The sequence below is a fragment of the Pleurodeles waltl genome, chromosome 6 (genome assembly GCF_031143425.1).
Source record: "Pleurodeles waltl isolate 20211129_DDA chromosome 6, aPleWal1.hap1.20221129, whole genome shotgun sequence".
Classification (NCBI taxonomy): domain Eukaryota; kingdom Metazoa; phylum Chordata; class Amphibia; order Caudata; family Salamandridae; genus Pleurodeles; species Pleurodeles waltl.
The window spans coordinates 58,526,934-58,550,554 of NC_090445.1; the positions used below are offsets into that span (position 1 = coordinate 58,526,934).

The 23,621-nt window shown below is 48.3% G+C and overlaps 2 protein-coding genes across 2 annotated transcripts in view; one reads left to right on the plus strand and one right to left on the minus strand.

Annotated features, from left to right (window-relative positions):
* LOC138299194 (E3 ubiquitin-protein ligase TRIM39-like) overlaps nucleotides 1–23,621 on the minus strand; it is a 261,551-nt gene that overhangs the window by 236,309 nt on the left and 1,621 nt on the right. Inside the window, exon 2 of the mRNA XM_069237292.1 lies at nucleotides 11,862–11,992. Within this exon, the coding sequence (XP_069093393.1) occupies nucleotides 11,862–11,992 (131 nt within the window). The remainder of the gene's footprint in view (nucleotides 1–11,861; nucleotides 11,993–23,621) is intronic.
* LOC138299193 (butyrophilin subfamily 3 member A1-like) overlaps nucleotides 1–23,621 on the plus strand; it is a 798,776-nt gene that overhangs the window by 14,866 nt on the left and 760,289 nt on the right. The window lies entirely within an intron of this gene.

Sequence of the window (23,621 nt, forward strand, 5' to 3'; positions counted from 1 at the left end):
GGGCAGTCCCAGGTCTGTGTTCCACTATAAAGTCCATTCCCTGTAGGGAGATGGACCACCTCAACAGTTTTGGATTTTCACCTTTCATTTGCATCAGCCATCTGAGAGGTCTGTGGTCAGTTTGAACTACAAAGTGAGTACCAAAGAGGTATGGTCTCAGCTTCTTCAGGGACCAAACCACAGCAAAGGCCTCCCTCTCAATGGCACTCCAACGCTGCTCCCTGGGGAGTAACCTCCTGCTAATGAAAGCAACAGGCTGGTCAAGGCCATCATCATTTGTTTGGGACAAAACTGCCCCTATCCCATGTTCAGAGGCATCTGTCTGCACAATGAACTGCTTGGAGTAATCTGTAGCTTTTAGAACTGGTGCTGTGCACATTGCTTGTTTCAGGGTGTCAAAGGCCTGTTGGCATTCTACAGTCTAGTTTATCTTCTTGGGCATTTTCTTGGAGGTAAGTTCTGTGAGGTCTGTCACTATGGATCCATATCCCTTCACAAACCTCCTATAGTACCCAGTCAAGCCAAGGAATGCCCTGACTTGAGTTGGGTTTTTAGAGCTGCCCAATCCAGAATAGTCTGGATCTTGGTCTGGAGTGGCTTAACTTGGCCTCCACCTACAAGGTGTCCCAAGTAAACCACAGTTCCCTGCCCTATCTGGCATTTGGATGCCTTGATAGAGAGGCCTGCTGATTGCAGAGCCTTCAAAACCTTCTTCAGGTGGACCAGGTGATCCTGCCAGTTGGAGCTAAAGACAGCAATATCATCAAGATAAGCTGCACTAAAGGACTCCAACCCAGCGAGGACTTGATTCACCAACCTTTGGAAGGTGGCAGGGGCATTCTTTAAACCAAAGGGCATAACAGTAAACTGATAATGCCCATCAGGTGTGGAGAATGCTGTCTTTTCTTTTGCTCCAGGTGCCATTTTGATTTGCCAGTACCCTGCTGTTAAGTCAAAGGTACTTAAGAATTTGGCAGCACCTAATTTGTCTATCAGTTCATGAGCTCTAGGAATGGGATGGGCATCTGTCTTGGTGACAGAATTGAGTCCTCTGTAGTCCACACAAAACCTCATCTCTCTCTTTCCATCTTTGGTGTGAGGTTTGGGGACTAAGACCACTGGGCTAGCCCAGGGGCTGTCAGAGTGCTCAATTACTCCCAATTCCAGCATCTTGTGGACTTCCACCTTGATGCTTTCCTTAACTTGGTCAGACTGCCTGAAAATTTTGTTTTTGACAGGCATGCTGTCTCCTGTGTCCACATCATGGGTACACAGGTGTGTGTGACCAGGGGTTAGGGAAAAGAGCTCAGCAAACTGCTGCAGGACCTTCCTACAGTCAGATTGCTGTTGGCTAGAGAGGGTGTCTGAATAGATCACTCCATCCACTGAGCCATCTTTAGGGTTTGATGAGAGGAGATCAGGGAGAGGTTCACTCTCAGCGTCCTGGTCCTCATCTGTTACCATCAACAGATTCACATCAGCCCTATCATGGAAGAGTTTTAGGCGGTTCACATGGATCACCCTCTTGGGGGTCCTGCTAGTGCCTAGGTCCACCAGGTAGGTGACCTGACTCTTCTTCTCTAGCACTGGGTAAGGGCCACTCCATTTGTCCTGGAGTGCCCGGGGAGCCACAGGCTCCAAAACCCAGACTTTCTGCCCTGGTTGAAATTCAACCATTGCAGCCTTTTGGTCATACCAAAACTTCTGGAGCTGTTGGCTGGCCTCAAGGTTTTTACTTGCCTTTTCCATGTACTCTGCCATCCTTGAGCGAAGGCCAAGTACATAGTCCACTATGTCTTGTTTAGGCTCATGAAGAGGTCTCTCCCAGCCTTCTTTCACAAGAGCTAGTGGTCCCCTTACAGGGTGGCCACACAGAGGTTCAAAGGGTGAGAACCCTACTCCCTTCTGAGGCACCTCTCTGTAAGCAAAAAGCAGACATGGCAAGAGGACATCCCATCTCCTTTTGAGTTTTTCTGGGAGCCCCATGATCATGCCCTTTAATGTCTTGTTGAATCTCTCAACAAGGCCATTAGTTTGTGGATGATAGGGTGTAGTGAATTTATAAGTCACTCCACACTCATTCCACATGTGTTTCAGGTATGCTGACATGAAGTTGGTACCTCTGTCAGACACCACCTCCTTAGGGAAGCCCGCTCTGGTAAAGATACCAATAAGGCCTTGGCTACTGCAGGGGCAGTAGTCGACCTAAGGGGAATAGCTTCAGGATACCTAGTAGCATGATCCACTACTACTAGGATGTACATATTTCCTGAGGCTGTGGGAGGTTCAAGTGGACCCACTATGTCCACACCCACTCTTTCAAAGGGGACCCCCACCACTGGAAGTGGAAGGAGGGGGGCCTTTGGATGTCCACCTGTCTTACCACTGGCTTGACAGGTGGTACAGGAGGCACAAAACTCCTTAACTTTCTGGGACATGTTGGGCCAGTAGAAGTGGTTGACTAGTCTCTCCCACGTCTTGGTTTGTCCCAAATGCCCAGCAAGGGGAATATCATGGGCTAAGGTCAGTATGAACTCTCTGAACGCCTGAGGCACTACCACTCTCCTAGTGGCACCAGGTTTGGGATCTCTTGCCTCAGTGTACAGGAGCCCATCTTCCCAATAGACCCTATGTGTTCCAGTTTTCTTGCCATTTTCACTCTTCAGCAGCTTGCTGCCTAAGGCCTTCAAGAGAGGGACAGGTTTCTTGCCCCTTACACAACTGCTCCCTCGAGGGTCCCCCTGGGCCTAAGAGCTCAACCTGATAAGGTTCTAACTCCATAGGCTCAGTTCCCTCAGAGGGCAGAACTTCTTCCTGAGAAGAGAGGTTCTCTTTTTGTTGTTGTGTTGCAGCTGGCTTCCCAGCTGACTTTCCTTTCCTCTTGGTAGGCTGGGCCCTTTTTCCAGACTCCAGCTCTACTTTTTCACCCTGAGCCTTGCACTGTGCCCTTGTCTTGACACACACCAGTTCAGGGATACCCAGCATGGCTGCATGGGTTTTCAGTTCTACCTCAGCCCATGCTGAGGACTCCAGGTCGTTTCCAAGCAAACAGTCTACTGGGATATTTGAGGAGACCACCACCTGTTTCAGGCCATTGACCCCTCCCCACTCTAAAGTTACCATAGCCATGGGATGTACTTTAGTCTGATTGTCAGCGTTGGTGACTGGATAAGTTTGTCCAGCCAGGTATTGACCAGGGGAAACCAGTTTTTCTGTCACCATAGTGACACTGGCACCTGTATCACTCAGGCCTTCTACACTTGTCCCATTAATTAAGAGCTGCTGCCTGTATATTTGCATGTTAGGAAGCCAGGCAGCCAGTGTGGCTAAATCCACCCCACCCTCAGAGACTAATGTAGCCTCAGTGTGACACCTGATTTGCTCTGGGCACACTGTTGATCCCACTTGGAGACTAGCCATTCCAGTGTTAGCTGGAGTGGAGTTGAAAGTGGTACTTTTCTTGGGACAGGCCTTGTCTCCAGTTTGGTGTCCAGGCTGATTACAGCTACGACACCAGGCCTTTTTGGGATCAAAGTTTTTACCCTTGTACCCAAAATTGTTTTGTGAAGAGGCTCTGGGCCCACCCTCCTGTGCAGGTTTTTGGGGGCCTGAAGAAAACTCTTTACTATTTTTGTTTTTGGATGTCTCAACACTCTTCCCCTGGGGAGGCTTTGTGACCCCTTTCTTTTGGTCACCCCCTGTGGAAGTCTTGGTCACCCTAGTCTTGACCCAATGGTCCGCCTTCTTTCCCAATTCTTGGGGAGAAATTGGTCCTAGGTCTACCAGATGCTGATGCAGTTTATCATTTGAACAATTACTTAACAGGTGTTCTTTCACAAATAAATTGTACAGCCCATCATAATTATTTACACCACTGCCTTGAATCCAACCATCCAGTGTTTTCACTGAGTAGTCCACAAAATCAACCCAGGTCTGGCTCGAGGTTTTTTGAGCCCCCCTGAATCTATTCCTATACTCCTCAGTGGAGAATCCAAAGCCCTCAATCAGGGTTCCCTTCATGAGGTCATAAGATTCTGCATCTTTTCCAGAGAGTGTGAGGAGTCTATCCCTACACTTTCCAGTGAACATTTCCCAAAGGAGAGCACCCCAGTGAGATTTGTTCACTTTTCTGGTTACACAAGCCCTCTCAAAAGCTGTGAACCATTTGGTGATGTCATCACCATCTTCATATTTAGTTACAATCCCTTTAGGGATTTTCAACATGTCAGGAGAATCTCTGACCCTAGTTATGTTGCTGCCACCATTGATGGGACCTAGGCCCATCTCTTGTCTTTCCCTTTCTATGGCTAGGATCTGTCTTTCCAAAGCCAATCTTTTGGCCATCCTGGCTAACTGGATGTCCTCTTCACTGGAGTTATCCTCAGTGATTTCAGATGTGCTGGTCCCTCCTGTGAGGGAAACAGCATCTCTGACTAGTATATTTGGAGTCAGGGCTTGAGCAGCCCTGTTCTCCTTAAGTAGGACTGGAGGGGGGGAATTCTCCTCCAAGCCACTATCTTCATCCTCTGTGTTGCCATCCTCAGAGGGGTTGGCTTTTTCAAACTCTGCCAAAAGCTCCTGGAGCTGTAGTTTGGAAGGTCTGGAGCCCATTGTTATTTTCTTTATTTTGCAGAGTGACCTTAGCTCCCTCATCTTAAGATGGAGGTAAGGTGTGAGGTCGAGTTCCTCCACATACATCTCTGCACTAGACATTATGCTTCTAAAAGTTGGAATACTTTTTAAGAATCTAAAACTAGTTCTAGGTTCTAATTCAAACTTTCACAAAACTTTTAAACTCTAAATGAAATGCTAAACAGGGACTAACACAAGGCCCTAGCAGGACTTTTAAGAATTTAGAAAAATAGTTCAAATTGCAAAAATCTATTTCTAATGACAATTTTTTGAATTTGTCGTGTGATCAGGTATTGGCTGAGTAGTCCAGCAAAGTCTTGTACCCCACCGCTGATCCACCAATGTAGGAAGTTGGCTCTGTATGCACTATTTCAAAGTAAGGAATAGTATGCACAGAGTACAAGGGTTCCCCTTAGAGGTAAGATAGTGGCAAAAAGAGATAATACTAATGCTCTATTTTGTGGTAGTGTGGTCGAGCAGTAGGCTTATCAAAGGAGTAGTGTTAAGCATTTGTTGTACATACACACAGGCAATAAATGAGGAACACACACTCAGAGACAATTCCAGGCCAATAGGTTTTTGTATACAAAAATATATTTTCTTAGTTTATTTTAAGAACCACAGGTTCAAATTCTACAGGTAATATCTCATTTGAAAGGTATTGCAGGTAAGTACTTTAGGAACTTTGAATAATCACAATAGCATATATACTTTTTACATGAAACACATATAGCTATTTCAAAAGTGGACACAGTGCAATTTTCACAGTTCCTGGGGGAGGTAAAGTAATGTTAGTTCTTTCAGGTAAGTAAACCACCTACGGGGTTCAAATTGGGGTCCAAGGTAGCCCACCGTTGGGGGTTCAGAGCAACCCCAAAGTCACCACACCAGCAGCTCAGGGTCGGTCAGGTGCAGAGTTCAAAGTGGTGCCCAAAACACATAGGCTTCAATGGAGAAGGGGGTACCCCGGTTCCAGTCTGCCAGCAGGTAAGTACCCGCGTCTTCAGAGGGCAGACCAGGGGGGTTTTGTAGGGCACTGGGGGGGACACAAGTCAGCACAGAAAGTACACCCTCAGCGGCACTGGGGCGGCCGGGTGCAGTGTGCAAACACGCGTCGGGTTTCAATAGGTTTCAATGGGAGACCAAGGGGTCTCTCTACCGATGCAGGCAGGCAAGGGGGGGGCTCCTCGGGGTAGCCACCACCTGGGCAAGGGAGAGGGCCTCCTGGGGTTCACTCCTGCACTGTAGTTCCGATCCTTCAGGTCCTGGGGGCTGCGGGTGCAGGGTCTTTTCCAGGCGTCGGGATTTTGGATTCAGACAGTCGCGGTCAGAGGGAGACTCGGGATTCCCTCTGCAGGCGTCGCTGTGGGGGCTCAGGGGGGACAACTTTGGTTACTCACAGTCTCGGAGTCGCCGGGGGGTCCTCCCTGTAGCGTTGTTTCTCCACCAGTTGAGTCGGGGTCGCCGGGTGCAGTGTTGCAAGTCTCACGCTTCTTGCGGGGATTGCAGGGGTCTTTAAATCTGCTCCTCTGGAAAAAAAGTTGCAGTCTTTGTTGAACAGGGCCGCTGTTCTCAGGAGTTTCTTGGTCTTTTGGAAGCAGGGCAGTCCTCTGAGGATTCAAAGGTCGCTGGTCCTGGGGAAAGCGTCGCTGGAGCAGTTTTCTTCCGAAGGAGGGAGACAGGCCGGTAGGGCTGGGGCCAAAGCAGTTGGTGTCTCCGTCTTCTCTGCAGGGGTTTTTCAGCTCAGCAGTCCTCTTCTTCGTAAGTTGCAGGAATCTTATTTCCTAGGTTCAGGGGAGCCCCTAAATACAGAATTTAGGGGTGTGTTTAGGTCAGGTAGGGCAGTAGCCAATGGCTACTAGCCCTGAGGGTGGCTACACCCTCTTTGTGCCTCCTCCCAAGGGGAGGGGGTCACATTCCTATCCCTATTGTGGGGATCCTCCATCTGCAAGATGGAGGATTCCTAAAAGTCAGAGTCACTTCAGCTCAGGTTGCCTTAGGGGCTGTCCTGACTGGCCAGTGACTCCTCCTTGTTTTTCTCATTATCTCCTCCGGCCTTGCTGCCAAAAGTGGGGCCGTGGCCGGAGGGGGCGGGCAACTCCACTAGCTGGAATGCCCTGTGGTGCTGGAACAAAGGGGGTGAGCCTTTGAGGCTCACCGCCAGGTGTTACAGCTCCTGCAAGGGGGAGGTGATAGCATCTCCACCCAGTGCAGGCTTTGTTACTAGCCACAGAGTGACAAAGGCACTCTCCCCATGTGGCCAGCAACATGTCTCGAGTGTGGCAGGCTGCTAAAACCAGTCAGCCTACACAGGTAGTTGGTTAAGGTTTCAGGGGGCACCTCTAAGGTGCCCTCTGGGGTGTATTTCACAATAAAATGTACACTGGCATCAGTGTGCATTTATTGTGCTGAGAAGTTTGATACCAAACTTCCCAGTTTTTAGTGTAGCCATTATGGTGCTGTGGAGTTCGTGTTTGACAGACTCCCAGACCATATACTCTTATGGCTACCCTGCACTTACCATGTCTAAGGTTTGGCTTAGACACTGTAGGGGCACAGTGCTCATGCACTGGTGCCCTCACCCATGGTATAGTGCACCCTGCCTTAGGGCTGTAAGGCCTGCTAGAGGGGTGACTTATCTATAATGCATAGGCAGTGTGAGGTTGGCATGGCACCCTGAGGGGAGTGCCATGTCGACTTACTCGTTTTGTCCTCACCAGCACACACAAGCTGGCAAGCAGTGTGTCTGTGCTGATTGAGGGATCCCCAGGGTGGCATAAGATCTGCTGCAGCCCTTAGAGACCCTCCCTGGCATCAGGGCCCTTGGTACCAAGGGTACCAGTTACAAGGGACTTACCTGGATGCCAGGGTGTGCCAATTGTGTAAACAAAAGTACAGGTTAGGGAAAGAACGCTGGTGCTGGGACCTGGTTAGCAGGCCTCAGCACACTTTCAAATCAAAACATAGCATCAGCAAAGGCAAAAAGTCAGGGGGTAACCATGCCAAGGAGGCATTTCCTTATACCTTAGGCACTGTGCTTTTTGGCAGGTTGTGGAAGGTATTACTGCATCCAGCATAGGCAATATCACAATTTCGAGGTCTTAACATCATTAAACAGCTCTAGCAGGGCTCCAACATTATTGATGCCACCACTCTGTAAGTTGATGCCATGACGTCAGGTAGTTGGCGAGTCCAGGCTTCCTGATCACCATTAAGACTTCCTCCTTCTATATCGGGGCATCTAGTACCTTCATACAGTGTATTCCTTCATCTACCACTAATACATCTAGGAGCAGACTTCCTATCATGAAGCATTCAGCATTATATAGATATTGGCAGACTGTGTGAAGCAGATTACACTCTCACTGTGCGGATGTGGACATTAATAACACACTCTATAGAGAGCTGAGCACAATTATTACCACAATATCTTTATGTTACTAACAACCCACAATATCTCTGTGGGGCCCAGGGAATCACTCTAATCACACAACATTAGGGCCCATATTTATACTTTTTGACGCTAAACTGCACTAACGCAGTTTAGCGTAAAAAAATTTAGCGCCGTCTAACGCCATTCTGAAGAGCCATGCGGGCGCCGTATTTATGGAATGGCGTTAGCCGGCGCTAGCAGACCGGCGCTGCCTGGTGTGCGTGGAAAAAAACCACGTAGACCAGGCAGCGCCGGCGTAGGGGGAAAATGGCGTTAGGGCGTCTTAAAATGGGGCAAGTCAGGTTGAGGCAAAAAAATCGCCTCAACCCGATTTGCGCCATTTTTTTCGACGCCCAGACGCCATTTAAATGACTCCTGTCTTAGTAAAGACAGGAGTCATACCCCCTTGCCCAATGGCCATGCCCAGGGGACTTATGTCCCCTGGGCATGGTCATTGGGCATAGTGGCATGTAGGGGGGCACAAATAAGGCCCCCCTATGCCACCAAAAAAAATTAAAAATATAAAAAATTATACTTACCTGAACTTACCTGAATGTCCCTGGGGTGGGTCCCTCCATCCTTGGGTGTCCTCCTGGGGTGGGCAGAGGGGGTCCCTGGGGGCAGGGGAGGGCACCTGTGGGCTCATTTTGAGCCCACAGGCCCCTTAACGCCTACCCTGACCCAGGCGTTAAATAGTGGCGCAAATGTGGGGTTTTTTGACCCGCCAACTCCCGGGCGTGATTTTTGCCCGGGAGTATAAATACGACGCATTTGCGTCGCCGTCATTTTTTAGACGGGAACGCCTTTCTTGCATCTCATTAACGCAAGGAAGGCGTTCACGCCAACAAATGACGCTATTTGCCCATACTTTGGCGCTAGACGCGTCTAACGCCAAAGTATAAATATGGCGTTAGTTTTGCGCCGAATTTGCGTCGAAAAAAACGACGCTAATTCGGCGCAAACGGAGTATAAATACGGGCCTATATCTTTGCGGGCCTGGGCATCTCTAGCATAATACACATCACTGAAATCACACCTTATCTATTGACTTCCACTTTGTTGTCAACACACACTGTTGCTTTGGGACATGAACATAACCATGGTCGTACACATCTTTGCAGCGACTACAAAAGCACTAAGATCACACATGATCTCTACAGAGAATTGAATATGGTTATAATCACACATTTTCTCAGCGGGGAACTGAATTTGACAATAATCACTCACTATCTCTGTGGAGAGTTGGGCATCACTGTAATCACAGGGCCGGTTGCGCTCCACTACGAGGCAAGGTGAATCCTAGGAGAAGGTGACCACAGACACATCCATTCAGCTGGACATGGTGTCTGTTCTGTTGGTATGCTCTTCAGGTTTAGGCGCTTTCCAAACCAGACATTGAATGATTGACAATGTGTCTATGTTAATTGCCTTGTTATATTTTCAAGTTGATGGATGTTTACAAACATTTTTTATAATATATTGTTTATGGTGCATATAATTTGCATGAGCTCCAATACCTTTACAGTATAGTATTTAATATGGTGTAGTGGGTATAAAAAGTTGCTCTTATTTGTCACACTGTGCTTCCTTTTTTACTGTGAGAAGTATCTTTAAATGAAACTGTTTCTTTCAACAGGTTTACATTCACAAATTGCACGCTAAAATTCTCAACCTGTTGTAAAATTAAACTCCTGCATGAAAAACTGACCTTTCAATCACTTATGTTTTTTAAATCTACCTCTGCTTCTTTCTACCTTCTGTCTCCCTCATCTGTGTGTTACTCTAAAAATCTCATAACTATCTGCCTTAAAGCTTTTTTTAAACCATAAAAATATTAATTCCAGCTAGTAATTGTGCCTCATGTAGCCGCTCTAATAATCACATCAAACGAAACAGGCCCCCACACAGCATGCAAACTAATCCCAATAACTAATTGACTGACCACTAACTAGGCTCTGAGTAGTGTGCTACTTACTATAAAGCGCTTCAACACCTCATCAGGTGTAGTAAGTGCTATACAAATACTATATATATATATATATATATATATAACTATCTCTGCATGGCTGTGTGGCATTGAGGCAGTCTATCATCACACACTATCTCTCTGTGGGAGCTTGAACGTGACAATCATAACATTTTCTGTGTGAGACCTTGAGCATGACTATAATCACACATTATCTCTGGGGGACTTGAATGTGATTATAATTATGCACTGTTGGAAATGGCCCTTCTGGGGGGTCACCCCCAAACTTTTTGCCTTCCTCCTCCTATTTTTCTGACTTCATTTTTGCTAGCTTTAGGACTCTGCACACATTACCTCTCCTAATCAGTGCTAAAGTGCATATCCTCTCTCCGCAAAACATGGTGACAATCGCTCGTACCCAATTGGCTTATTTAATTTACTTGTCCCTAGCAAAGTGCACTACATGTGCCCTAGGCCTGTAAATTAAATGCTACTAGTAAGCTGCAGCACCGGTTGTGCCACCCACAAAAGTAGCCTCCTAACCATGTCTCAGGCCTGCCCTTGCAGGGCCTGTGTGTGCAGTTTCACTGCCACTTCGACGTGGCATTTAAAAGCAATTGCCAAGCCTGAAACTACCCTTTTTCTACATATATGTCACCCCTAAGGTAGGCCCTAGGTAGCCCATAGGGTAGGGTGCTATGTAGGTAAAAGGCAGGACATGAACATGTGTGTTCTCTATGTCCTGGTAGTGTAAAACACCTAAATTCGTTGTTGCACTGCTATGAGGCCTGCTCCTTTCATAGGATAGCATTAGGGCTACCCTCACATACTGTTTGAGTGGTAGATTCTGATCTGAAAGGAGTAGCCAGGTCATATTTAAAATGGCCAGAATGGTAAAAGAAAATCCTGCTTACTGGTGAAGTTAGATTTAATATTACTGTTTAGAAATGCTACTTTTAGAAAGTGAGCATTTCTCTACACTTAAATCCTCCTGTGCCTTCCAATCCACGTCTGGCTAGGTTTAGTTGACACCTCCCTTGTGCATTCACTCAGACAACTCCAAACACAGGATGCTCAGTGACACTTGCACACATCTGCATATTGAATGGGTCTTCCTCGGCTGGGAGGGTGGAGAGCTTGACATTTACGTGTCAAAGTACAGTATCCTGTCCTTACACAAAGGACTGCCATACCCCCTACTGGGACCATGGCAGACAGGATGGAACTGAAAGAGGACCTTGTGCACTTCTGAGCAACTCTTTGAAGTCTCCCCCACTTCAAAGGCACATTTTGGTATTTAAGGAGGGTCCCTGACCCTACCAAACTAGACACTACCTGGGAAATAAACTCTGCACCAGAACCTGCAACCTGCCAAGAAGAACTGCCTGGCTGCCCAAAGGACTCACCTGACTGCTTTCTGAGAAGGACTGCTGCCTTACTATTGCCCTGCTGCCTTGCTGCTCTCTTGCTGTGCTGAAGGAGTGGTCTCCAAGGGCTTGGATAGAGCATGCCTCCTGTTCCCTGAAGTCTCAGGACCAAAAAGACTTCACTCCTGCAACTGGACTCCCTGTGTGGCAAAAGTTCGATGCACCACCTGCCAAAAACGATGCACAGCCTGCATCTCAGTGAAAAATTCACTACACGCCTAACCGGAATGACGCAGCCCGACTTTGCGACAGAAGATCGGCGCAGCGCCTGCTGTGTGGCCAGAACTTCGATGCACAGCCCTACTGGATCAACGCAAACCGAGCCGGAACGATGCAGCCCGACTTCCTGAGCGGAATCGATGCAGCGCCTGCTGTGCGGTAGAAATTTCCATGCAACACTCACCGAATCGACGCAGCACCTGTGATTTCGCTCCGCAAGCCCAGGATTCCACGCATCGTCCCCGGGGCGTCCGAAAACCCCGCAACCCGAAGAGGATCCAAGTCCATGCGCCGGAAATCGACGCAACGTCTTCCCTGCATGGAAAATAAATATGCAAGTCTGTGTGCGAAGGGGCAAAACTGACGCACACCGCCCCGTTTTCCACGCATCTACTCCTCTGCGGTCCCTGCGAGGATTTTTGAACGCAAACCAGGTACTCTGTACTGCAAGAGACACTTTTTAAGAGAACTAAATACACTTTATATTACTTTTACAAATATATTTCAACATATTCTTATTGTGTTTTAATTGTTTTGACCTGCATCTTATCAGATAAATATTATATATAATTTTCTAAACACTGTGTGGTGTATTTTTCTGGAGTTCTACTGTGTTATTGCGTGATTCATTGCACAAATACTTTACACATTGCCTTCTAAGTTAAGCCTGACTGCTCAGTGCCAAGCTACCAGAGGGGGGGGGGGCACAGGATAATTTGGATTGTGTGTGACTTACCCTGACTAGAGTGAGGGTCCTTGCTTGGACAGAGGGTAACCTGACTGCCAACCAAAGACTCAGTTTCTAACATTGGTGATCAGCGGTGAGGATAGAACTTGTATTTGTGCAGTGACGTACAATAGCTAGGTGTACACTACCTACCCACAGTTAAAGGTAATTACGGGTTGTTTTTTTCTGCTCCTTTTTCTCTCCATTTGGTCTTTTTTTTCAAATTTGAATCCTATCTCTCCTTTGTAAACTTGGAACTTTGTGTTGGGCCTGTGATACCTAGTACAGCTGGGATATGGATTCCAGCTTCACAGAAGACTACGACTAGTCAAACCTTGTCCCTATTGAATCCCTCACCAAGGCTGAGTTGAGGGTGCTCTGCAAAGAGAGGGGGCTGGCTGTGTCAAAGAGATCCACTAAGCAGGAACTGCAGGATATCTTGGTAGGTTTTGAGGAAGCATAGTGGGCAGAGGAACAGGCCGCAAAGGCAGCAAAGAACCAAAGAGGTGATGGCCCAAGAAGGGTAATGAGGAGGAGGAGAAAAATGACTTAGCAGTGGCTCCAGAGAAGAAAAGGGAACCCACCGAGAGGGAGTCCCTCACTGGATCATATGCGGGAAGCAGTGTTTCCTCCTGTGCCCTGTACCCTGAGGAGCTGAGGGACAGACAGGCTGAGAGTGACCTGAGGCTGCAGCTAGCTCAACTGGCTGCAGAGGAAAGAAGAGCTGAGGCTGACAAAGCCCTAGAAGAGGAGAGGAGCTGAGGCTGAGAGGGCCTTAACAGAAAGAAAAATCTTGTTGGCTCATGAACTGAGTCTGAAGGACCTGGACTTAAAAGCACAGCAAGTAGAGTGCAGTGGTAGAAGCAAAACTACAATGTCCAGTGCTGAGAAAGAGGTCAACCTACCCAGAGACTTGGTACCTGAATTCAGAGAGGGGGAGGACATAGACAAGTGGTTAGAGGTGTATGAGGTCACCCTATTAGCGCACAGAATCCCTGAGGAGGATTGGGGGGCTGTCCTATGGGGGCATATACCTGGTAATGGGAGGAATGCCCTTCTGGCCCTAGATGGGAGAGACAGATTGTGGTATTCAACCATGAAGGAGACCCTTGTCAAGCGATATGGCTTCACCCCAGAGGAGTGCAAGTTGAGATTCATGGGCAGCCAGGGGCAGTAGGAAACTGCCTCACCAGTCATGGGGGGATTTTGTGGGACACTTTTGCAAGGAACTGGAGGGCTGGGTGAAGGGTAGTATGGTAAACACTTTTGAGGGGCTGTACAATTTGATGGCCAGAGAGCACATGTTCAGTCACTGCTTTCCAGAGTTATGCCAACACTTGGTTGATTGTAAGTTCTCTGACCCCAGGGAACTTGCAAAGGAGGCAGACCTCTGGGCGAGTACCAGAGTGTCTGAAAAGGCATTTGGGGGTGATACTAAGGAGAGTGGTTTAGGTTCCCCTCAACAGAGTGAGGGTGAGGTACACAGTGACCCAGATAGGTCCCATAATGGTAAGGGGGGGAAAAGGGTCCCATGTCCCTTCTAAAGGTAGGAGGAGAGGTGGAGGGTGGACAGAGGCCCAGGATGCCCTATTTCCAGCCCCAGTCCCACAGGGGACCCAAGCAGCATAACCTAGTCTGTACCGAGAGACTGTCCCCTAATGGGTGGGCACAGGGTAATTTGGATTGTGTGTGATTTACCCTGACTAGAGTGAGGGTCCTTGCTTGGACAGGAGGTAACCTAACTGCCAGCCAAAGACTCAATTTCTAACATGCACTATCACTCCATAGACCTAACCATGACTTGCATGATACTCTTTGTGTGAGTATTTCAGCATGTTTTTCATCATTGAATATCTCTACAGGGACCTGCAGATGACCATTGTAACACAATATCTCTGTGGAGACTTTGGCATTACTGTAATCACACTTTTGTTTCTGCAGGGACTTTAGCATGACTATAAATGCACACTATCTCTGTGGGAACTTGAACATACTGTAATCAAACACTTTATTCATGCGGACCTAGGCATGGCTATAATTAGACACTGTCTCTTGAACAACGTTAACATCACTATAAACATGCACTATCACTGTGGGGACATGAGCATCATTCTAATCACACAAATGTCACCACATACTCTGTGGAACGTATACATAACTCATGGCACACCATCACTTTGAGACATAGGTGCTCACTACGAGTTTGGTGGTCAGATAATCTGACCGCCAAACTTGCGAGGATGAGGCAACTATCAACCAGGCTGCCTCACCCCTGCTGTATTACGATGTTCCCACTGGGCTGACCAGCGGGAACATTTTATTACGACGTTCCCACCAGTCATTGAATATCTCTACAGGGACCTGCAGATGACCATTGTAACACAATATCTCTGTGGGGGCTTTGGCATTACTGTAATCACACTTTTGTTTCTGCAGGGACTTCAGCATGACTATGAATGCACACTATCTCTGTGGGAACTTGAACATCACCATAGTCACACACTATCTCTATGGGGACTTGAACATGACTATGAACACACACTATCTCTGTGGGAACTTGAATATGACTATAATCCCACACTGTCTCTATGCAGACTTGAACATGACTACAATCACACACTTTCTCTGTGAGGACTTAAACATGACTATAATCATACAGTATTACTGTGAAGACTGGAACATAACTATAATCTTACTCTGTCACTACGTGGACTTGAACATGACTATAATAAATGCTATCTTAGTGGTGACCCGGACATCACTCTAATCACACACTATCTCTAGTGACTTCAACATGATTATTGTCACACACTAACTGTACATGGGACATGGACATTACTCTGTGAATTATCGCTTTGGGACATGAACAATACTATCCCTGCAGAGACATAAACATCACTATGATCACACACTATCTATGTGGGAACTTGAATATGACTATCATCCCACACTGTCTCTATGTGGACTTGTACAAACTCTGTGGGATATAACTCATTGCACACTATCGCTTTGGGACATGGCTATCATCGCACACTATCTCTGTGAAGACTTGAACATCACTATATTCGCACACTATCTCTGTAGGAACTTGAACATGAATATAATCACACACTATCTATGTGGGGACTTGAATATGACTATAATCCCACACTGCCTCTATGCGGACTTGAACAAACTCTGTGGGATATGGTTATAGCTCATTGCACACTAACGCTTTGGGACATGGACATGACTAGCATCACACACTATCCCTGCAGAGACAAAAACATCTCTATAATCGCACACTATCTGAGGACTTGAACATGACTATAATCACACACTATTTCTGTGGGGACCCGGATAGGAATGTGAACATATCCATCACACACTATCTTTGTCAGTTCTTGAACACTACTATAGTCCCATTTCAATGGGGACTATTATTACATAGTCATATGAACAAGTGGATCCCTAGTAGTGAAGTTGAAGAAAAAAAGAACCAGGTAATCTCAACCTGACACCATTGCAGGATTATTGGCCAGTAAATTAATGTAACTCTGGGGGTCATTCTGACCCCGGCGGTCAGAGACCGCCGGGGCCAGGGTCGGCGGGAGCACCGCCGACAGGCCGGCGGTGCCCCGCAGGGCATTCTGACCGCGGCGGTTTGGCCGCGGTCAGATGCGGAAAACCAGCGGTCTCCCGCCGGTTTTCCGCTGCCCTTTTGAATCCTCCATGGCGGCGGAGCGCGCTCCGCCGCCATGGGGATTCTGACACCCCCTACCGCCATCCTGTTCCTGGCGGGTCTCCCGCCAGGAACAGGATGGCGGTAGGGGGTGCCGCGGGGCCCCTGGGGGCCCCTGCAGTGCCCCTGCCAATGGCATGGGCACTGCAGGGGCCCCCGTAAGAGGGCCCCACTCTGTATTTCAGTGTCTGCACCCGTCGCACCTTCCCACTCCGCCGGCTCAATTCTGAGCCGGCGTCCTCGTGGGAAGGATGATTTGCCCTGGGCTGGCGGGCGGCCTTTTGGCGGTCGCCCGCCAGCCCAGGGCAAATCCCAAAATACCCTCAGCGGTCTTTCGACCGTGGAGCGGTATTTTGGTGGGGGAAGTCTGACGGGCGGCCTCCGCCGCCCGCCAGACTCAGAATCACCCCCTATGTGTTATTTATTTATATCTTAACGTTTGTGATTGCGTGGTAATCGACTAAATATGTGTGAGTCCCTTAAATTGGACTTGATATGCTTACTACTCCTGGTTAGAAATGTGTTATCATAAAAATACAACAACACAAGGAGCTATTTATATATGACTAAACTACCATGTGTACTGAAACACAGCTTTGAAAAATAAACATTTGGCTGTTTCAAACAGAAATCCCAATTTTTGAGTAAGTCCTCACAAGGTTAGTACAGGTCTCCATAAAGATGGTTCAGTGCACGCAACTAAAAAACTCTATATTTGCACATTATAACCTGGATCTAGTATCATGATTTTTTTCTTAATATTTTTCTGGTATTAGTATAATTTAAAAGCAGTTGGAAAGGTTAGCCCCCACAAGGCAGGTGTCCACACATAGGGGGTCATTCCGACCCCGGCGGTCGCCGGGGTTGGCGGGAGCACCGCCAACAGGCTGGCGGTGCCCCGCAGGGCATTCTGACCGCGGCGGTTTGGCCGCGGTCAGAACAGGACAACCGGCGGTGTCCCACCGGTTTTCCGATGCCCTGAGGAATCCCCCATGCGGGCGCAGCCCCTCACCGCCATCCTGTTCCTGGCGGTTCCGACCGCCAGGAACAGGATGGTGGTGAGGGGTGTCGTGGGGCCCCTGGGGGCCCCTGCAGTGCCCATGCCAATGGCATGGGCACTGCAGGGGCCCCCGTAAGCGGGCCCCACATAGAATTTCAGTGTCTGCATTGCAGACACTGAAATTCGCGACGGGTGCAACTGCACCCGTCGCACCCTTCCCACTACGCCGGCTCCATTCGGAGCCGGCGTCCTCGTGGGAAGGGGTTTCCCGCTGGGCTGGCGGGCGGCCTTCTGGCGGTCGCCCGCCAGCCCAGTGGGAAACACAGAATGGCCGCCGCGGTCTTTTGACCGCGGTGCGGTCATTCGGCGGTTCCCGCCGCCCGCCGGGGTCTGAATGACCCCCATAGTCCCCACAAGGATGGTAGTGCGCATGCATGCGTGTGTGTATGTGTGTGTGTGTGTGTGAGTGTGTAGGAGATAACACTTGCCCGTATCCTTCATTGTTAAAGCAAAGTAACGCCAGACACCACGATGCATTTCAACACCTTATCTTTTTCACAGTGGTTTCAGTTTGTTCTTGCTATTTGCATCCATTTCCCCTCTTTTATACATGCAAATGGAATTATGGGAGTTTTAATACTTTCTCATACTTGGAAGTCATTCAGCATTTCAAGTTCAAGTTTAATGCTTCCTTTTTTCTTTGCCATGTCTCTCTCTTTTTTGTCGCCCTTTTACTTTGCAGGGCGACATCGGTACTGTGGTATTATCATGGACACCTGCTCACCGTATCTCTAATGAGCCTGTCCCCCAATTACAGAGTCACGCCAGACGTATTTTGAAGAATTTACCTCCCGGTCTGCCATCTTTCATTGTTTGGCACAAACGCAGGAGATTCTTATTTCCTAGCAACTCCTTCTGATGCTTCTTCAAGCCACAGATACCAGACGCTGTTAAAACCCAAGCCATTGGTCTTGGAAGCGGCGCTTAACTTCTGGTGCAAACTTCAGGGTAAGACCGCAATCCCTGTTTAAAAGTGCCACATCAAAAAATAACGCTGCGCTCCCAGGAGGTAACACCTGCCAGCAGGCCCGGTTCTAGCGGGTGGGCCAGGACGGCCTGGCCCAACCAAACATGGCCTTTGGTCCTCACAGTAACAGCAAAAAAGGCTACCTATAAAGCACCTGTTAAGTGCTTCCTCCAGGTCAGCAAATGTGAGTTTTTTCACTTTTGTTTACTTTAATTATCAATCAGGGGTCAACGAGAAATCTCTAGAATATATTTTATAGTGCATACCAACTTCAGATGATTTTCCTTATGTTTCTACTCTCTGAGGCAAAACTCTGGGCATGCCTGTGAAAAGAAAACAGCCCGGTGGCGACCTTAGCTCATGTCTGAGGCAAGCTGCATCGAGCGAAACAGTGTACAAACCACAACTCTCATCTTAAGGGGTAAAGGTCTGGCATAATACATTAACCTTAGCATTAAGCCTCACAAAACTACAAGATCCTCACTAATACAATATGTCTTCCTAACCTCTCCCCCACCCTCTAAACTTACCCCTCACCAATACCCTTTGTCCCATCCCCATCTTGACCCGACCAATCCATTATGCATCCCTCCTGCTGTCCACCTTCTGTAGTTACCCTTGCCTTTCATCCCTTATGTTCCTTGTGAAAACTCCCTGCCCTCTCATCTTTTTGCATCCATCCCCTTCCCCTCCAAAGCCTTTGTGTGAAAATCCCCCGCCAAACCAGACCTGTCTACCAGCGGCATTACGTTCTTAACCTCAGAGAGTATACAACCCCCCAGGACCCAACCCTTAAACCCACAGACCTGTCCTATTAGAGCATATTTAAGCCCTAAGCTGCACAAAAGAAGTGACACAACCCACATCAACTGCCTACATTGCCTAGCTACCCAACCGCTGAAAAAATCCTGCACATCCTGACAATCAACCTATTATAATTCCTATGGGAGCGCGGGTGGGCCCAAAAAACAGTACCGCCTCCTGGGTGTGACAAACGGCCAAAGAGGCCACCCAATCCCTGCCCCTACCTTATATGCCCCATCCTTGATCACCCGCCCTATCTGGGAATTCCACCAATCCCGATGCCTGCTGTAGACTCTCCCACTATCGCCCGATAAGCCCGGGGGAAGACCTGGCAAGCCCTTTGCTCCCCCCAAGGCCCCATCAGGCAAAACAGTGTAAAAACCACAACTCTCATCTTAAGGGGTAAAAGGTTGCTTTAATAGTACAGGTCTGGCATAATACATTAACCTTGGCATTAAGCCTCACAAAACTACAAGATCCTCACTAATACAATATGTCCTCCTAAACTCTCCCCCACCCTCTAAACTTACCCCTCACCAATACCCCTTGTCCCATCCCCACCTTGACCCGACCAATCCATTACCCATCTGTCCTTCTGTCCACCTTCTGTAGTTACCCTTGCCTTTCCTCCCTTGTGTTCCTTGTGAAAACTCCCTGCTCTCTCATCTTTTTGCATCCATCCCCTTCCCCTCCAAAGCCTTTGTGTGAAAATCCCTTGCCACACAGGAAAACCCACCAGGCGTTTTCCTGCCCCACCCAAAAGATCTGTAGCTAACGATCCCAAAGTTTCTCACCCAGCAAATCAGCAATCATAATCCGAAGGTTCAACAAGTAATGCTCATTACCCATAAAAGACAGATGGACCCCATCCTGCCTAAACAAGTCAACATCCGAACAAACTATGGGGGTGATTGCAACCTTGGCGGGCGGCTACTGCCGCCCGCCAGGCGGGAACCGCCATGTGGCCGCCACGCGGCTGCAATACCGCAGCCCCCATTCCAACATTCCCGCCGGCCCAGCGGGAATGAGGCCGCAACACAGGAGCCGGCTCCTAATGGAGCCGGCGGTGTTGCGGCCGTGCGACGGGTGCAGTTGCACCCGTCGCGCTTTTCACTGTCTGCCATGCAGACAATGAAAAGCAGGCCGGGGCCCTGTTAGGGGGCCCCTGCACTGCCCATGCCAGTGGCATGGGCTGTGCAGTGGCCCCCAGGGGCCCCATGACACCCCTTACCGCCAGCCTCTTCCTGGCGGTGTAAACCGCCAGAAACAGGCTGGCGGTAAGGGGGTCATAATCCCCAGGGCAGCGCTGCCCTGGCGGATTATCACCGCCGAGGGAAAATCGGCGGGAGACCGCCGGCCCCGGCGGTGCGACCGCTGCTTTACCGCCGCGGTCAGAATGGGAGATGAAGCACCGCCAGCCTGTTGGCGGTGCTTCCGTCATTCTTGCCCTGGAGGTCCAAGACCGCCACGGTCAGAATGACCCCCTATATTCTCATGCTGCAAAACAGAAAAACCCTGCACCTGACAGAAACTCTGCATTTCCCTGTTAACCTTCTTGCGCTGCTTCTTAATCCCTGTAAAAGAATGTGCTCCTCTTCAGACCCTCCTTGGCACCAAACCAGTCCACACCACATGTGTTCCCGCTCAGCGTTGCTCAATCCCCACCAAATCCATCTTCATAACTTTCAAGAGCCCAATACCAGATAATGGCACTAAATCATTCTCACCTAGATGAATGACTAATAGATCTGGACAAACTCCCTGCTCAAGCCTTCTGGAAAGAACATACAGCAACTCCCCCCACCGCATGCCGCTCTTACCCACCCAACTAATCTTAATTCTGGCCCCATCCAAACCCAGTGGTCTTCCAAAATGCCTTGACGAAGCTTGCTTCTCTGCCCAACGAATGAACGAATGTCCCGCTATCCACACTGAACAGGGTCTGTCCGGGGCCCCAACACAACCTACAAAAGAACATCAAAAATGGATGAAAACGGTAATGGAAAGTAGGGGGGAGAAGGGGGGGAGAAGGATGGAAGAGAGAAAAGGTGTGTATAAAAACACACATTAACCATCAAACTCAAGAAACCAAATAAACAAGGCGACCGAATAATTATTTATACAATCTGACATAACGCTGAAAACATTACGACCTCCACCTCCCCATATCCATAATCGCTCTATCTGATTTACCCATCCGTTTCGCCTCTGTAGCTGCACCAGTCCTAAAAGAATGAGTCCCATAACATTGTGGATTTAACCCTAATCATCCAACTGCCCTCTTTTAAACTGCTAGCAATTGTTGAGCTCTTAAAACAGAACCGTCTTGGTGAACAAGTTCAAACCTGAACGCTTCCGGCAAACATCTTGAAAAGGAAACCCAAAGCCCAAGGGGCAATCCCGATTGCCTTTGCTTCTCAAAACCACTCCTTGACCCCTTCCCAACTGATGCATCTTAGATGACCGCAGCCATATAAAAATATCACCATTTCTTACCTGCACATCTGAGCGTGATATACCATCTTTTACCTTGACTCCCAGCAACTCAGAAACCCTGAAGGCTCCATGAAAGAGCCAAGACATGCAAAGTGACATCAATCTCACCTACCTAATTGAAAAACAAACCTCTTGCAAAACCACCAGCAATGCCTGCAAAAGCTGTGATGTTATAGGGTGCCGGTGGTCAACTCTAGCACCCCCCGCCCTTGCCCACTCTGAAAGGATCCTCCTACAAATTTCCCCTTCTACCAGGTCATATCCCCAAAAGTACTTACCATAGAATGAAACACCCGACAACTTACCCGATATCATAACAGCAGACAGACCCATCTCAATCTGCTGCATGATAAAATGAACTGCATCCTCTCGCCTTCTTCCATACCCTTCCACCCCACCCTCCCTTTTAACAGCACCTGAATTCAGAAACTCCAACCAGGCCTGAACCTAACTCCTCCTCGTAGACGGAGCTATGGACTGCTGAACCAGCTCCAACATCCTCACTCTCCTATCTCCCACAACTCCCCGGGGACTGCTGTCTTCTCAGCATCCGCTCCCAGTGCCAGCCCACGAAATCTCTGCCAATGGAAACGAGATAGTGCATCAGGAATGTCATTATTAATTCCCGGAACATATCTAGCCTTGAACATTATATTAAATTTCAAACATTCAACAGAAACACTCTCAAAAGCCTCAGAACTTTCTCATCCTTTGCTCTCTGCAAGTTCAATAGATTAACTACAGACTGATTGTCCACATTGAAAACAACATTCCTATTAGCAAACGTGGGTCCCCAAATGGACAACGCAACAACTAGCGGAAAAAAATCCAAAATGGCCAACTCTCCGCCACCCAGTGTCCGTCCCAAAAAAGACCAAACCCATGAGCTCCGGATGCATCCAAAAAAAATTGAATTTGCCAAACCCAATCAGACTACTCGACCAACATGGTAACGCCATTAAACTCCTGAAGAATACCAATCCACATCCTCAAATCCTCCTTGACTCTTGCCCGAAGCCGAACATGATGATGCGGCAACACGGCTCCTCGCATTGCAAAACCAGTCTTCTGCAAAAAGCTCTGCCAACTCTCACCATCTTACAAGCAAAATTCAAATGACCCAGTAAACTCTGAGCCCGTCGCGATTCCAATTTTGGTTTTAGCACCACCTACTCCAACATGGAAACCAACTGCTGCCCCTTTTCTTGTGGTAACAGCACCTCCATTTTTACAGAATCCAATTCAATACCCCCAAAATTTAAGGCCCTACCACACTCTCCCAAATGAGGTCTTCCAACCAGTAAGAAATCATTCAGATAATGCGTGACAAACTTGAACCCGCACTGAAACTAAAAAAAACACTGCAAAAATGTACTAAACATCTCGAACAAAGAGCAGGACACAGAACAACCCATTGGCAACATCCTATTGACGTAAATGGCATCATCAAACTGCATGTACTGGCAAAAGCCTAAAAGCTGACTGGATGTCGGATTTTGCCATTTCAGCACCATGACCACACCTTCGCACCAATGATATAGCTTGGTCCACCGAAGAGTAATGCACTACCGAATCCTCCGGAGCAATGAAATCATTTATGGAAGCTCCAGCTGGCTAAGACAGGTGATGAATGAGGCGAAACTCTCCTTGTTGCTTCTTGGGGACCACCCCCAAAGGGGAAATATTCAAGCTAGGCAAAGGCCAACAATAGAAAGGGCCCACAATTCTGCCTAAATCCAGTTCTTTCCGCAGCTTAGACCTCACCACCTCTGGACACTCCCTTGCTGACCTCAGATTATTAGCCCATCTTCGTCAAATTCGGACCCTGGTAACACAATTTAAAACCTTCCATAAAACCCCTCAACATTATCTTAGCTTCATCCAAACAGGGGTAAAACTGCAACCAATAACCCACAACATCCAACTTAATAGGCGTAGGGCCCTTTACCTGCCAACTGCTGTATATGTCCCTTTCCCCTCTCAACTCCTCTGCCCTGCGCCCCTTGCCAACCACAATGGAGCCCTCCAAGGCATTGATATGCAGGGTGCCTGCCTCCACAGTTGGAGCAATTGTGACGAAACTTACACTGTTGTCTGGCGCACACTCCGCTATTGAACGACCAACATGCCCCGTTGTGCGGGAACTGCCCTCGTTGTGCAAAACCCACC